Below are 17,564 nucleotides of genomic sequence, written 5' to 3'. Positions count from 1 at the left end.
CCCAGGCAATGCTCTGGGGACCGGGGTTCAAATCCCATTATGGCAGATGATGGGATTTGAATTCAATAAAAATCTGGAATTAAGAATCTAACAACCATGAATCCATTGCCAATAATTGGGAAAACCCATCTAATTCACTAAGGTTGTTTAGGGAAGGACACTGCCATCCTCACCTGGGTCAGGCTGACATGTTACTCCAGACCCATAGCAATGTGGTTGATTCCCAACAGCCCTCTGGGCAATTTGGAATGGGCTAAATGAGGCTAGCTAGAGTAACCTTCATCCTGTGAATGAATGTTTTTTAAAAAAAGATGGCTCTGGAGGAAAACCACCAACAGAAAAATAAAGACAGAATTAAATGGTCCCTTTCATTGATGGGACAAATTTGCCAGAGAAATGAAGTCATGTCCCGATCAGCCCATGATGGTGAATTAACGTGATTAAAAGTAACATATGAACAGCTGCAGAAAGAAAAGATCAAACAAGAAAAAGCTCATCTTAAAAATCAGGAGCTTGGAAAAGAGAACAAGAAACTGAAGAATGAGATAATAGTCCTGTCAGTTTTTTTCCCAATTTCCAAGTCCACACAGAATACGTACGCAACCACCTGAGACATCCAGGAAGTGATTCAGAAAAACCAAGCCATTGCCTTTGGGAAACAGAGGGACTCTGCAGTAAAAGTGATGAGGACTCATATCCCAGGTACAATTTTTACGATGCCTTAATACAACAAAAGTGAAGACAGAAAAAATGGTCAGGCAGATATTGGACGATGGTACTGAGGTGAATGTTTTGATGCTACTGTGCATGGACCTGCGACCCCTCAGAACATAGACAGGTGTCTAAGGAAATACCTCATCCACAGAATGGGCTGCTGAAGACATAGGAAAGCCTAGAATGGTTAAAGGGAGCATATGTGCTCCATCCCTGAGACGGGGTATGAATTTTGAACGTTCTTGTAACTAAAAGAGAAAGCTGTCTCCTCCATGAGGCAGTCAAAGATGCTCTGAAAGAATATGATCAGGAGCTGCAAGTTGGCTGGACAGCAATAAAACAGTGGTGAAAGTGAGTACTGCAAATGCTGGAGACTAGAGTCAAGGATATGGTGCTGAAAAAGCACAGCAAGCCAGGCAGCATCTGAGGAGCAGGAAAACCGACGTTTCGGGCAAAAGCCCTTCATCATGAGTGAGGGCTTTTGCCTGAAATGTCAATTTTCCTGGTCTTCGGATGCCACCTGATCAATAAAAATGTGGTTACAGGAGTATCGTCTGCCTAAGACCAATGGAACAAAAGTCACAGCTTGGTGTCAAAACCCCACAGGAGCAGTCACCAAATATGAGGAAAGGTTCAGGAAAAACCTGGAAAGAATATGCAGGACTCCCAAATGTGCAGGATGACAGGGATTTTGATGGTTGTGATTATGGTCTGCTGAAGTGTACTTTTATGACCAGACTTAAACCTGAGCTCACTAAAATATTAAAGCTAACTAAACCGGACTGGGGCCAGAGGGGGACTAATCACTGAGCTCACCGCTTGCTAAATAAAAGAGTTGTGCGATCGTGTTCAAATATCAACCGGAATCAGTGAGTGGTGAAAATATCTGTTTTATTCAGCAACCACAGCACAAGTTCGACGTGACAATAAAATCCCGAAATACAGCTCTGACAAGAGCCCCTTTATACACAGTTCTTACGTATATTAATATTCCATTACTATGGGGTTACATTGTTTGATCTATAGTACACAAAGGTTTGAAGGGCTTCTGTCCTGGGAGACAAGAGATGGTTAAAACGTGCTAAACGCTGGCTGCTACTTCTGAAGGGATGAAGAGTGTCTGTCTGGTCTGCTTGCATGTTTAGGTGGTATTAGTCCTTTTGCCTTTTAAGTTAGTAAACATACTAGGCCCATCTGCTCTAAATAAGTTAAAAATTGTACCTGTACTTAATAAAAGAATAAAATATATTAAACTGATTACCACAGCTGGGTTGTGAGGTCTGTTTACAATTTGCCAGTGTGAGTTTCATTCGTTCATGCAATTCCATGGGAGTGTGTTGTGTCAGCTAAGGGATAATGGTCCAGTTAAAACAGTATTTAACTGGTGCATATTAATTGGGAATCTATTCAGGTCCAGGAGATGTTTGGTAAGGGATGAATAATATTATTATGTCTTGTTGAATTTTGATGGAGATGGTATTGTTTATGATATTGACACCTATTCAGAGGTAGCTCAGCCTTAACACTGCTTGTAGCAAAGGCTGATTAGGTGTTAAAATGCAGTACAGAGGAACCTCGCTTATTGGACATTTGATTATCCAAATATCGGAATTTCCAGCAAGATTGCTAGGTCCCGATGCTTGGCTAAACTGTATTATCCAGCATTCAATTATCTGGAATCGATTAACCAAATGAGATACTCCCAACCCGGGGCTTTTGGATAATCGAGGTTCCTCTGTAACGGGTTTGAAAAGGTTGTTTTAATCAGAAATGGTTTCTTTAATTTGGTCCATCTGTGGTTTATAAATGAATAAATGAAAGCATGCTATAGTAGGGAGTTAAGAATGAAACAGGAACATGGTTCTTGCTTGTGAGTGAGTTAGTAAAAGGAGATATGAATAAATGAACAGGAACCCAGTATTAATGAATATAGTGAGCTGGTGAGTGAGTTAACAAAGATAAGCAAAAACACAATATCTCACAAAGCACATAGTGTGTGATTAGTTAAATAGAGAGACAGGTAGATAAGGTACAAAGAAAGGCATAGCATTATAGAGACTTCCAACCCAGAAAAGGTATATTCGATCTTAGACATCCCAACCAGTCAAACACAACCATCTAACTACAGAGGAGCCTTGGTTATCAAACAACAGGGGTGGGGGGTATTTTGTTTGGATAATCAAATGTTCAGATAATCAAATGTTCAGATAACACAGGTTAGCCAAGCATCGAGACCTTACAATTTTCTTTGGATAATCTGAAATTCAGATGATCGACATTTGGATAATTGAGGTTCCTTGGTGTTCTAATCCTATTTCTCAGCACTTGGTCCCAAACTTTGTGTGTGTTTCCATCAAAAGTGCACATCTAAATACTTCTTAAAGGTTACGAGAGTTTCTGCCAACACCACCCTTAGAGCAGTGAGTTCCAAATTCCTACCATCCTCTGAGTGAAAGCATTTTTCCTCACATTTCCTGCCCTTTACTTTAAATTTATAGCCTCAATCGTTGGTCTTTCTATCCACGTCAATATTGTAAACAATACCATCCCCATCAAGTCTCCACAAAACATTATAATATTAATTAGCCCTTACCAACCATCTCCTGGACCTGAATAGATTCACTAATTAGTGTGTACCTGTTAAGTACCATTTAACTGGGCCATTACCCTTTAAGAAACTAACTGACATGACAGCTGTCTACCATCTTTGTGCCTCCAATAATTTTGTATGTCTCAATCATGTCCCCTCTCAATTTCCACTGCTCATAGCAAACAACCCCACTCTGTCCAATTTCTCTTCATAGCTGAAACTCTCTAACCCTGGCAACATCCTGGTAAAACTCCTCTGCATCCTCTCCAATGTTAACACATCTTTCCTATAATGAGAATTCCAGTATTGTAGCTGTGACCTGACCAATGTTTTACACAGTGCCAGCTTAACCCCTCTGCAATTAGACTCTGTGCTTCGACTAATAAAGGCATGCCATCTTAACTACATTATCCATTTGTCCTGACACTGTAAGGGGCCAATTGACATGTACACCAAGGTTCCATTGATTCTCAGTGCTTGCCAGGGTCCCACTATTCATCATGTAGTTCCTTGCCTTGTTTGTCCTACCCAAATGCACCTCATATAAATGGGGATTAAATTCCATTAGTCACTGAGCAACTCTGTGGTATGAACCACTGTCAAAGTACAAAAGATTTCAGTGACCCAGCAGTCTGTTTTGAGAAAAAAGGTACAAGGACGCAATACCCTTTTACGGCAGGACGGTGGCTCAGTGGTTAGCACTGCTGCCTCACAGCGCCAGGGATCTGGGTTTGATTCCAGCCTCGAGCGACTGTATGTGTAGAGGTAGTACATTTTCCCCGTGTCTGCGTGAGTTTCCTCTGGGTGCTCCAATTTCCTCCCACAGTCCAAAGATGTAGAGGTTGGGTGAAGTGGCCATCCTAAATTTCCCTTGGTGTTGAAGGATGTGTTGGTTCTGTGCATTAGTCAGTTGTAATTGTAGCGCAATAGGGTCTGGGTGGGTTACTGTTCGGAAGGTCAATGTGGACTTGTTGGGCTGAAGGGCCTGTTTCCACACTGTAGGGATTCTATATAATTCTATATAGCATTAGAGGTATAGACCATGAACATCACATCATACTCTTATATTCCAGATACTTACAATTATTAACAGAATCACTGAACTAATTCCTTTCTCATAAATATCAGTCACCTACTTACCTGCCATCCCAAAGACATTGCCCTCATCTCTCAACACTATGTGACTGTGCAGTTACTGGAATTTTTCTTTTAATCATCTTCTCTAGCAAGAGCCTATTGTGCTTTTTTTTACCATTTTGAAACATCACGAGCATGACTAAAGTAGCAAATTGTCCTTGAGACACACTAATCCTGTGCAGAGAATGACAGAAAGAAAAGAAAAATAGCTGTCACTATCTGAGTGAAGTGTTGCATAATTGTTGCAGTTTCACATCATTAGCCTTGCACTGAAGGGAAAATAATTGTGCATGTCATGCAGTCAACCTTTTATTTATGGTCAGAAATGACAATAATTTTGAAAAAATTGCGAAATAATAATTTTAGCAAAAATCTGTATGTAATACCACTGGTTAAATTGAAAGTGCCTTTTTTTTTGTGAAGTCTGTGTGGGACCATATGGAATAGCAGGTACATGATAAGTGGTCTGTTTCTATTTATGTTTACCTTCTTTGATTTCCTTCAATGTTTTTTGCTTTGTCTTCTGAACAAGCAACTTATCCTGGGGTGTCGCTCACACATTGCCCTTGAGGTTGTTCATCAGGTGTAGGTCCACATTGAACCAAGAGATAAGATGGTCATTCAAGCTTTTACAGGTGACCTCATCTGCCCTCAATCCACTGCATACAATTTTGAACTTAATTTACCCCACCCATTCATTCCTAAGGATATTTTCACCACTGGATTTGGGCCAAGTGCTGGCAAATGGACTACATTAATTTAGATATCTGGTCGGCATGGACGAGTTGGACCCAAGTGTCTGTTTCCTTGCTGCATATCTCTATGACTCTGTTACACTCTCCCAAAGCCAAGCTGCAGGATCCTTCTAGATCCTGATTGTGCATGCGTTGTGATTATGCACCCAGTTGCAGTGCTGAGAGCCTTGTTCCTGATCCATGTTATTGATTAGATTAAAAATGATCAAACATGAAACAAAGTGAGAAAAATTCTTCCTTCCTCTCTTTCACCAGTTTTGTGGCTGTTAAAGCTCTTCCATAGACATCCATGAAGGTATGCCTCTTCATCTTACCTCATCCTTATGGAGTAGTTTCCCTTATGCTGCACAAAACCAGAGTCATAGAGTCATAGAGATGTACAGCAGAGAATCAGACCCTTCAGTCCAACTTATCCAAGCTGAGCAAATATCCCAATCCAATCTAGTCCCATTTGCCAGCACTTGGCCCATATCCCTCTAAACTCTATTCATATACCCATCCTGATGCCTTTTAAATGTTGTAATTGTACCAGCCTTCACCATTTCTTCTGGCAGCTCATTCCATACACACACCACCCCAGTGTGAAAAGGTTGTCCCTTAGGTCCCTTTTAAATCTTTCACCTCTCACCCTAAACCTATGCCCTCTCGTTCTGGACTCTCCCACCTCAGGGAAAATACTGTGTCTATTTACCTTATCTGTGCCCCTCATGATTTTATAAACCTCTATAAGATCACCCCTCAGACTGTGATGCTCCAAGGAAAACAGCCTCAGCCTATTCATCCTCTCCCTATAGCTCAAACCCTCCATCCCTGGCAAACATCCTTGTAAACCAATTCACTCTCTCTCTCTTTCTAATGGAGGGAAATGTCATTTGTCCTTTCAAGACTGTAACTCCTTATCATGTATAGCAACTGGACAAATGATATGGTCCATGTGTTGGAACCAATGGCTTAGATTTTCTGGTGTGTAGTGAAAAATGCTAGATATGAAAATAGAAGAAAGTTGTGGAAGTTGAGCAGTTCTCTGAACATCTATCAAGACAGGTGCAGAGCCACCTTCCATTTTCTAAAGAAGAATCATTGGACTCGAAATGTTAACTCTGTTTGTCTCTCAACAGACGATGCCAGCATTTTAAGCTTGGGAAAGGACGTATGCCCATCACATGGGATCGTGCTTTTTCATTGAAGTGGCCTAATTGAGCCCTAAAGACTGGTTCAAATCATATATTCCACCAATGGATAGCTTGCCACTGTTAGGAGGGAAACTTGAAGTGGATTCTGCAGTTAAAAGGCTGTGCTGTCTGACTGGACTGAAGGACAACCCAAATATGCATAGAGTAAAAAAATGACAGCAGAATGTGCACCTGCACCCAAAAATATTTGGCATGATCAAGGTGCCTAAATTCTAGGAAGCTCTCATTGACCCAATATTACAAGAGATGTGGGTATGGGATATCAGATTGCTTGATGCCCTCTCCTCATACATACACACTCATATATCAAAGCAGTGCATACACTCTGTGTGACAACACCTTACCAACAAATGACAATTTAGTTTTGAACACATTTTAATTCTCTTAGGCAGGTGGATTGAATGCCAGATGGAAGGCATTTTGGCCTGCTCACATCTAATTGTACTGGTAAAAGCAAAGGAATCCTTACCAGGAGTACACCATGCTGTTCTGTGTGCAGTGTCATCGTAACTTCTTAATTGTTCAGCAGAAGATAAATATTTCCACCAATGCTTGGTACATTTGAAAATGCACCATTTCTCTGAATCAACCTCGACTGTGACATAAAGGGCAAGACTGCAGCTTGAAATCAGTACCTTGTGATTCAAAACTGACATACTCCTCTATGAGCAAAGCCAGGACATTACATCTCTCTCTCTTTTCATACATTTTGAATATTGTAAAACCATCTTGGTGTCAGCACAAGGAATATTATCCCAGTTCAAAACATGGAATCAAAGGATGCTGCTTTATTTGCATTTTGTTTTGTGCTTTCATTTATTTCTGTAACTTCAACAAGCGTCACGTTTAATAATTAAAGTTCGAGCCCCTCTTTCGGCTTCACCCATTTCACCGTCAATTTAAAACTAGAACGCGAGGTGGCGCAATTTATCCGCACAGCCGCGTGGAGGTTGGATTATCATTTTTTTTGGAAACATCAGCTCTGAAATATATATATTTTTAATATGTTTCCCATCAGATGACACACATATCTTTAATGTTATATTAAACTTAGAAAGTCCCGACTAGGGATGAAGCAAACCACAAGTGCCAGTGAAGGACAGCAATCGGGTTCTCTGTTTTAATTGACTTGCTATGAGTTGGTTTCAGATGCACAAGGACCAAAATACCCCAAAGTTTGCTATAATTGGATAGGCTGACATAAACTGCCGCTGAAACTTTATACAGGCAGCTCTACCCCAAAGTCGAGAGAGTGAAGATGATCAAGAGATGGGGAATTTACTGATAGAGAAGGAAATAGTGAAAAGGCACGTCCATTTTTACAGGTTATTGACTGTGAACTTTATCTTGTTTTTCGTGTGTAACAGGATTTAATTGTTCGGTTGATGACACTCAAAAAAAAATTCAAGTGCTCTTTCCCCTTGGAAGAAGTTGGATTCTTGGATCCTGAGGGGAGAAATGTCACTCTAAAATCCTGAATGTATAGTTGTCAGGTGCGTTTTCGTCTTTTGCTTAGTTTTATTTTTACCTCGTGGTCATTAGAATTGATCTTGGAAGAAGTTTTTAAGGGAAAGGAATTTTATTGCAGGTAAGAATTTAAATTGAAACCAATGTAATAACTTGTGTTTGACTTTAATGCTCCAATGAGTGTGAATTACATTTTGGGAGAATGCCAAGTTTAAATGATTGTTTTAAAGTTCAGTGAAAAGGCATAATTGGCAGCATGTGTATTTAAACAATTATCCGTGGTGTTTGTTTAAACTTTTATTTCAAAATGAGCAGTCACCGTCTGTCATGCCCCATGTGATGCTGTGTTTAAGTATTTCAGGGCAATGATGCTGTATGCATTCGGCAGTATTATATTGAACTATGTTGGATATTAAAAAGTGAACTGTAAGCAAAATGTAGGTTTTGAGGGCAAACATTCGTTTTATGCATGTCTGGCCGTCGATTGACTTCCAACTCCAGGGTCCTTTTGAGCTGCTACCTCCCGTCCTAGAGTAGCAAGAGTTGCCTGAACAGCTAATGTAACTGAATCATGGTGATAAAATGTCTTCAGTTTTAAAGCTGGTCTCTGTACATGTGTTTGTCTTTATAGTTTTGATACCTGCCATTGCAGACAGTTTCCCAATCTGGGCATCCTGGTTCTCCTTATTGCTGACAGAATATAGCACTGTACTCTGCCACTGTCTATATGCTAAGAAAGAGTATCCCCTTCTACATCAAGATAACATACCTATTAATAAATCAGCTATCTAATGCCCTAATCATCTGTCAGGTCTTACCGTCAGAAGGCAGGCCCTTCATCCTGTGGCTTCCTAATGTCCCACCTAAATACCAAACTTTGCACTGAGCATAAAGTTACAGAAACATAGAAGATAAGACTTAATCCTTTGTATTCTACCATTCAGTGAGTTCATGGCTGATCATGCCACTCAGTACCCTGTTCCCACTTTCCCCTTTAACCCTGAAAAATATATCTAACTCCTTCTTGAAAATTAGATTAGATTCCCTACAGTGTGGAAACAGGCCATTCAGCCCAACAAGTCCACACTGACCCTCTGCAGAGTAACCCACATAGACCCATTCCCCTAATTAGCACACCTAACACTGTGAACAATTTAATATAGCCATTTCACCTGACCTGCACATCTTTGGACGGTGGGAGGAAACCAGAGGAAACTCCAGGCAGGCAGTCACCTGAGGCAGGAATTAAACCTGGTCCCTGACACTGTGAAATAGCAGTGCTAACCACTGAGCCACCGTGCTGCCCAAAAATGTTCAATGTTTTGGCCTCAACCTCTTGCTGTGGCAGAGAATCTCAGACTCAGTACTCTCTGGGTGAGGACATTTCTCCTAATCTCCGTCCTAATGGTCCATCCCATATTGTCAAACTCTGGCCCCTGGCTCTGGACTCCCCCACATCCTTCTAAGTCCAATGAACATAGTCTTAACCAATTCCATACTATCCTAGGAATCAGGCTGGCAAACTTCCATTATGCTCTTTCTATAGCCAGAATATCTTCCCTTAGATAAGGAGACCAACACTGTGCACAATACTCTGTGTGGTCTCACCAAGGTCCTGTATAATTGCAGAAGGGTATCCCTCCTTTTGGATTTGAATCCTCTCACTATGACGGCTAACATACCATTTGCCTCTGCTGCACCTGCATGTTTACCTTCAGTGGCTAGTGTACAAGGATATTCACATTTGGTTGCACCTTCCCCATTCCCAGATTGCGACTATTCAGACAATAATCTGCCTCCCTCTTATTTTCCGACTGAAGTAGATAACCTCACATTTATCTATATAGCACTGCATCCGCCATATGTTTGCCCAATCACTCAACTTGTCTAAATCACAGTAAAGCATCTTTGCAACCTGCCTACAGCTCTCCCTCCAAGCTAGAAACTTAGAGATATTACATTTATTTCCACCATCTAAATCATTAAGATATATTGTAAATAGCTGGTGTCCGTGCATTGATACCTGCAGTGCCCCATGTGTCGCTATCTGCCATTTGGAAAAAGACTTATTTATTTCTACTTTTTGTTTCCTGTCTTCCAACCATGTAATGCACCACTCCAATCCCCTGCACTTTAATTTTGCATGTTAATTTCTTAAATGGGGCTTCTGGCCTTCTGGCCGTGCAAGTAAATCATATCTATTGGCTGTCCCCTATCAAGTCTACTGGTTATATCCTTGAGAAGTTCCAGTAGATTGGCCAAGCATAATTTCTCTTTTATAAATGTATGTTGACTCTGCCAAATCCTGTCATGGTTTTCCTAGTATTCTTCTATTAAATTGTTTATAGCGTTTGACAATTGCAAGTAGCAAACACAGGAGTAATTTTTGATCAGCCGTGGAAAGGAGAGAAATTGGAGCTCTGCCATCATTATCAAGGCTATAACATGTCTGTGCTACAGGAACTTGTGCTTCTTAGGGACTGGGTAGTTGGTGTGGATCAGATTTGATTGGGCCATGTTACTGGTTGTACTTAAGTTTGGACCCTTGCCCTAGTTGTGCTAGGCATCATGATGCTGTGGATCAGACCTGCCTTCAGGGAGACAATTTAAGAAGAACTGGTTCTCAGGTCAAGCTGACTACTTCTTAAGTCAAACCTGGACACGATTCAGTGACTGCATCAAGATGCCAGGCCTTGATATATTAACATTTCTGTCCTCAATATCTGTTTGTATTCATTGGGCAAGAACTGAACGTGTGTCAATAGTTATGAGATCACGCCACGTTAAATGCTCCCTGAGAAAATATGTTAAAATAAGTAAAATAACAAATAATGGAATGAAACTACAAAAACATATTGGAACAAGTGTGGGCTTTTTAGACATGATTTGGAGATGCCGGTGTTGGACTGGGGTGTACAAAGTTTAAAAATCACACAACACCAGGTTATAGTCCAACAGGTTTAATTGGAAGCACACTAGCTTTCAGAGCGACGCTCCTTCATCAGGTGATGAAGGAGCGTCACTCCGAAAGCTAGTGTGCTTCCAATTAAACCTGTTGGACTATAACCTGGTGTTGTGTGATTTTTAACTTTGGGCTTTTTAGAGTTTCTGTTAACCCAGCTATCCTTCATTGGCTTTATAATTGAGCAGCATATTGCTGACTTTGTTCTGTCTCCCCTGGTACTTTTGGATTGAGTATCAATCTCAAATTTAAAATTAACAATTGATCTTACATCAATTACTGTTTGTGAGAGAGAGTTTCAAACATTCACCACCTCTTTATGTGCAGAAATATTCCCTAGTTTCACTCCTGAAAGATCGTTGCTCATTTTTAGATTATAAGCCACCCACCTCCATCCCCAGAGACTCTGAAAGGAGCAAATTCTTAAACAGTGAGGAAAAGACTGAACATCAGTGTGCAAACAACCTTGTGTTAATATAATTTAATTGAATGGAAGTGAAAGAAAATAACTTATTGAATCCTGTGGTCTGGACTGGCACTATTGAACTATATTCCCTGATATTTCTTTCCCCTTTCCCATCGTTAAAAGTCTGTCCAGTTGTGAAATGGGGAATTTAAGAAGAGGCAGAGTTTAAGTTATAGAGTCATGCAGTAGCAATGTTAATCTTTTTTTGCCATTGATTCAAGACAATTTGTTCATAATAAATAGTTATTTTCTTGTTAAATACAGAAACTTGAGCATTTCATTTTAACTGGTGTTTATCCATCAGGTAATTTGGAGACTATGGATAGTTGCATAAAATGATTCACATCTGTGATGACTATGGGAATACTGGAGTTTGATTTCCAGGGCAAGGCTCTAGTGGTCATGACACCAGCCTGACTTGGAACTGTACCACCAATCCTTTCCTGTCCCTTCATATAAATCCTGAGATTCCCTTTCCAACAGCAACTGTGGGATATCTAAACTGAAACTGCAGCTATTTCAGAAGGCAGCTTGCCATCATGTACTCCAGGCATTTAGGGATGGGCAATAAACACTGGTCTGGTGAGCAATGTTCCAATTCCATTAACAGCATAAAAATAAAGCAAAGAACTGTGGGTGCTGGAAATCTAAAACAAACACAGAAATTCTTTAAGACCCCTTAAGGGTTATTGGACTAGAAATGTTGCTCTATTTTTCTCTGCACAGGTGCTGCTAGTCCTGCTGAGTTTCTCCAACAATTTCTGCTTCTCTTTTATATTGACAGCATTGTAACAAAGCATATGGAGTCTCAGGTTTCATAAATGGAGACATTGAGCACAAAATGTTGTGCCTGGTTTTGGTCGCCACACTTTAAGATGATTGTATGTCAGGGTTATTGAGAGGGTGCACAGGAGATTTATCAGAAAAGTTCCCAGGATGGAGGGCATTAATTTATAAGACTAGAAATAGAGATGTGTTAGATTATGACAAGCTTGGATAAAGTAAAGAAGAAAAAGACTTCCTATTTGGTGATGATGCAAGTGGTAATGGTCTGGATGATGCATGGATGATCAGTAATTTCAAAAGGAGGTTAGATTAGCACTTGGAGGGAATAAACCTGCAGGAATATGGGGATAGAACAAACCAATGGCACTGACTGGACCACTCCATAGAGAACTAACATGGACCTGATGAGTTGAAAAGCCTCTTTCTTTGCTGTAACTTACTACTGTATAGGATTCTATGATCCTGATACTACTGTAATCATTTTTAGCTTAGTGTTTCCATGAAATTATTTTCAGATGCATATGGTCACAATCTCAGCATAGCACAAGTGAGCAAACTTACAACACCTTGTCTCAACTGGACAGTGAGGTTGGAGTCAGATTTGGCTGTTTTCTCTGAAGAATCTTATCTGCTTCGAATAAGGCATTAAAAATTGTTTAAATTGTCCTTCAGCCTGCTCCTTCCTGGTATGTAACGTTGGCATGTTAACGTCTGATTAAAGGGATTTTCAAAACAACAAAACTAGTTAAAAATAAACCTTGCTGCAGCATATAATCAGTGTATCTGTCTGCTTTCTATTATGGTTATTCAGTAAGTTTAACATCTACTTTTATTTTTGAAGCCACATTAACCAAGTAGAAATCTTTTTAGTGTTGCTTGTTCTGTTTTATTAACAATCCCCTTGGATTTGGTGTTAAAGTGACAATAAAAAGCCAGTGACTGAAACCCAAAAGCTGTACGTGAAATATAGTCAATTTTTCAATAACGCAAAGGTTGCATTCTTATGCAGCCCTGTGTTTTAGAAAAATCGTGTTTTAGAAATAGCATTTCAAGGGTAGGCGCTGTAATCACGTTACAGCCAACACACGTTTAAGAGTTCACGCTGTAGAGATAGTGTTCCCAGTTTGTCAATCACGTTATAGCGACTTCGCATTAATGAAACACCTACTATTGCAAAATGAACTGTACTGAGGGGGATAATGAGGACAGTTTTCTTCAAGTTTGGACGAGCTTTAACATTAAGAATGCTGTTTGCATCAGTGTGGAGGCCTGGAGCGATGTCAGTAAGGACAGCTTGCCCTGCAGTTTAGCGGAAACTTTTGCAAGATTTTCTTTATGATTTTAAAGGCATTGAACCATCAGAGGGGCTTCCAGCAATCAACGAACATTATGTCGCTCTTACAAAGCAAGTTGGATTTGAAGAAGTGGAGACTGATCTACAACAACTTGTTGCTGCATGAGAAATTGAAGCTGGAGTTGAAGACGATGAGGTCCAGGATGCTGAATCACGAGAACTTTCCATTTCTCTTTTATCTTCTATCCTGAGGGAGGTTAAGAAGCAGTTGCAGCTCTGAGAAGACAATGACTACAATGCAGAACACAGGAGGAAAGCAGTTTGTGGCATAAACTCTGACACCTCATGAACAGCTTCTTCACGATGGCAAAGCAGCAAAAATTAGATGCCTTTTTTAAGCCAACCCCCAAGAAACAGTCTGAGGACAATGAACCACAGCCATCCACTTCTGGACTATATATTTTCTTTCGCCATTACCCTGCACCCAACTGCATCTGAAAGTAATGATGATGCTGATGATGACCCTTAGTCCCAGTCTTAATAAAGTACTGTAACTCAGCAAACTCAGAAACCCCTTAATATGTTAAATGTATTGTATTATTTCATTAAAATATATGATTTTAACATTTACATTTACTGTGCTAACTTTTGTATTGGCTAACTATTGCTTTTGTTTAAATTTTTTACTGATATTTTTGATGGTTCTCCCCTAACCCTGTTTTTCCCATGTGCCCCATTATTTCTATTGCGCGATTTTCTATAACACAAGGTCACACGGGAACAGAACTGCTACGTTATAGCAGAACAGACTGTAGCTGCAGTCAGCTTCCTGAATATGCACCTTAAATAATAAGCTTTGAAAGCTGCTATTGTACCCTGGTCCTTGGGTTGAATGAGAGAGGTTATATTCGGAGGTAGAAATAGCACTTTGATGTTTTCAGAAAGCTCACCAATGGCGGGAGGATGGCTTGGGGCATTGTCCAGAAGGAGGGAAATCCTGAAATCCAAGACTTTCCTCCTGCAATAATTTAGAAGAACATCCTCTAAAACATCAACTATCAGGTCCAAAAAAGTTTACCCTGGCATACAGCCTCTTTTGCCTGAAGTAAGCACCTTGAGTATGACTTAAGGTAATCAGGGATGGAATCGTGTAATAACTTTGTGCACCAATTCACCAATCATATTACAGGCAAATCACAACCTGTAGTTGTACGTATATGAGATAAATATGGGGTCTGTTGAAAAGTTACTCAGGAGCCAGACTATACATTTAAATGGGCAAAAGTGAGGGCTGCAGATGCTGGAAACCAGAGTTTGGATCAGAGTGGTGCTGAAAAAGCACAGCAGGTCAAGCAGCATCCGAGGAGCCATTCCTGAAGATTTTCTTGCTCATCGGATACTGCCTGACCTGCTGTGCTTTTCCAGTACCACTCTGATCTATACGTTTAAATGTATTATACTGTGTCTTAAATAGAGACTTTTGGAGGGTAGTTCTTGCAGCCTTATATATAAGCAGTTCAGTTTCTGGTCAATGATAATCCCCAGGACGCACATATAGTCAGGGATTCCGCAATAGTGATTGAAAATTAAAGGGGATTTCTTGGATTGTCTCATGTTGGAGATACTATATTTGTGACTTGAATGTTTCTTGATTCTTGTCAGTTCAAGCCTGAACTAGGTCCAGGATTTATTGTATTTCGATTAGAGATTAGATTACTTACAGTGTGGAAACAGGCCCTTCGGCCCAACAAGCCCACACCGACCCGCTGAAGCGCAACCCACCCATACTTGTACGTTTACCCCTTATCTAACACTACGGGCAATTTAACATGGCCAATTCACCTGACCTGCACATCTTTGGACTGTGGGAGGAAACCGGAGCTCCCAGAGGAAACCCACGCAGACACGGGGAGAACGTGCCAACTCCACACAGTCAGTCGCCTGAGTCGGGAATTGAACCCGGATCTCTGGTTGTGAGGCAGCAGTGCTAACCACTCTGCCACCATGCCGCCCACTTCGTATGAGGACTTCACAATTAGGAGGAATGCAAATGGCGTTGAGCAATTATCACCTAACACCGTGGGCGGCACGGTGGCACAGTGGTTAGCACTGCTGCCTCACAGCGCCTGTAGACCCGGGTTCAATTCCCGACTCAGGCGACTGACTGTGTGGAGTTTGCACGTTCTCCCCGTGTCTGCGTGGGTTTCCTCCGGGTGCTCCGGTTTCCTCCCACAGTCCAAAGATGTGCGGGTCAGGTGAATTGGCCAAGCTAAATTGCCCGTAGTCTTAGGTAAGGGGTAAATGTAGGGGTATGGGTGGGTTGCGCTTCGGCGGGTCGGTGTGGACTTGTTGGGCCGAAGGGCCTGTTTCCACACTGTAAGTCTAATCTAAGTCTAATCTAATCCTACTTTTGCCTTTATGTTGGAGAGAAGGTCATTGATGACCAGCTGAAAATGGCCATGGATACTATCCTGAGAAACCTCTGCAGTGGTGTCCTGTAGCTCTGATGAATGATTTTCAACAACTAGAACAATCTTGCTTGTGCTAGGCAAACAGGGAGAGTTTACCACAATTCTCATTGACTCTAAGTTTACAAGTTTATGAGAGGCATGGATAGTCAGAGTTTTTTTTTCCCCCAGAGTGAAAAAGTCAATTATTAGAGAACATAGTTTTAAGGTAAAAAAGGTGGTCAGTTTAAAGAAGATGAGAGAGGCAGGTTATTTTTATACAGATGATGATAAGTGCCTGGAATGCACTGCCATAGGTGGTGGTGGCAGCACATACAACTGCTGTGTTTAAGAGACATCTTGACAGATATATGAATAAGCAGGGACTAGTGGGATATGGACCCCAAAGAGGCAAAATGTTCGAGTTTACAAAGGCATCATGTGTCAGTGCAGTCTTGGCGGGTCGAAAGGTCTGCTCCTGTCCTGTTCTTTATTCTTTGTTTTGTTATGCCTCCTTGACTTCCAACTCAGTTAAATGCTACTCTGATGTCACGGGCAGTCACTCACACATCACCACAAGAATTTAGCTGTTTTGGCCACATTTGGATCAAGCTGTAAAGATGTCTACCCTTAAGCTGCCCTGGTGGAACCTGTACTTAGATTATCATCTCAACCAAAAGCAATGATTTGGAAGATTAACTCTTTAAGAGAGGAAGCAGATCAGAGCAAAAATAAAATCTAGTTTTTATTTGTAAGTTTCACAAATTCAAATATCTGATATACTAAAATACATAATTTTAGGTATTTAACAATATAATTGAAGTTCACATGGCTGCACTATTATTTGTTGAATAGAATGCTGAGAACTGTCAATGAGCCAACAATTAACTTCTTCCTGTTTTACTACAGGGTTTAATGTCCTTCTATCTCTTCCCTGCGAAAAGGAATGGTCCTTCGAGCAATGTCTCAAGTTTCTGTTATTATCATAATTCTCTTGTTATGGACTGGAGAAGAAACAAATGCACAGAGAGCAGGTATGGTGCCCATTTCATTATTAAAAGCACGACTGATCGGTTATAATGCAAATCCTATCTCTCCTACAGTAACTGTGTCTGCAGCCCACTAAGTTACAGAAATCACAAAGTACAAAATGATATTGCTCTATGTCTGCTGTGATTTGGACTTTGGCTGCTTCCTTCAGTTCAACATTGTTGTATTCTGCATTGAGTAAAAAGTGAGGTCTGCAGATGCTGGAGATCAGAGCTGAAAATGTGTTGCTGGTTAAAGCGCAGCAGGTCAGGCAGCATCCAAGGAACAGGAAATTCGACGTTTCGGGCAAAAGCCCTTCATCAGGAATGAGGAAAGTGTGCCAGCCAGGCTAAGATAAAAGGTAGGGAGGAGGGACTTGGGGGAGGGGCAATGGAGATGTGATAGGTGGAAGGAGGTCAAGGTGAGGGTGATAGGCCGGAGTGGGGTGGGGGCGGAGAGGTCAGGAAGAAAATTGCAGGTTAGGAGGGCGGTGCTGAGTTCGAGGGAATTGGCTGAGACAAGGTGGGGGGAGGGGAAATGAGGAAACTGGAGAAATCTGCATTGTCAAGGCCACTTCTATTTTGATTTTAATGGTACCACCATCATGGAAAGAACTTTCAGCAAATAACTCAGTGTGCAAAGTCTTCCAACTTCCTTCATTTTCCTCTGAACCTGTGCCATCTTGTTGTTGTTCCATTCTCCTCCTGCATGGACCATTCAACTC

General features: G+C 41.0%; 1 protein-coding gene across 1 annotated transcript in view; it reads left to right on the top strand.

Moving 5' to 3' along the window:
* Positions 1–7,819: 7,819 nt before the first annotated feature.
* col22a1 (collagen, type XXII, alpha 1) overlaps positions 7,820–17,564 on the top strand; it is a 277,290-nt gene continuing 267,545 nt past the window's right edge. The window contains exons 1-2 of the mRNA XM_060824058.1: positions 7,820–7,882; positions 16,721–16,845. Of these exons, the coding sequence (XP_060680041.1) occupies positions 16,758–16,845 (88 nt within the window). The 5' untranslated portion in view covers positions 7,820–7,882; positions 16,721–16,757. The remainder of the gene's footprint in view (positions 7,883–16,720; positions 16,846–17,564) is intronic.

Source organism: Hemiscyllium ocellatum, chromosome 4 (assembly GCF_020745735.1).
Source record: "Hemiscyllium ocellatum isolate sHemOce1 chromosome 4, sHemOce1.pat.X.cur, whole genome shotgun sequence".
Lineage (NCBI taxonomy): Eukaryota > Metazoa > Chordata > Chondrichthyes > Orectolobiformes > Hemiscylliidae > Hemiscyllium > Hemiscyllium ocellatum.
This window is presented reverse-complemented; position numbering and strand designations above follow the sequence as displayed.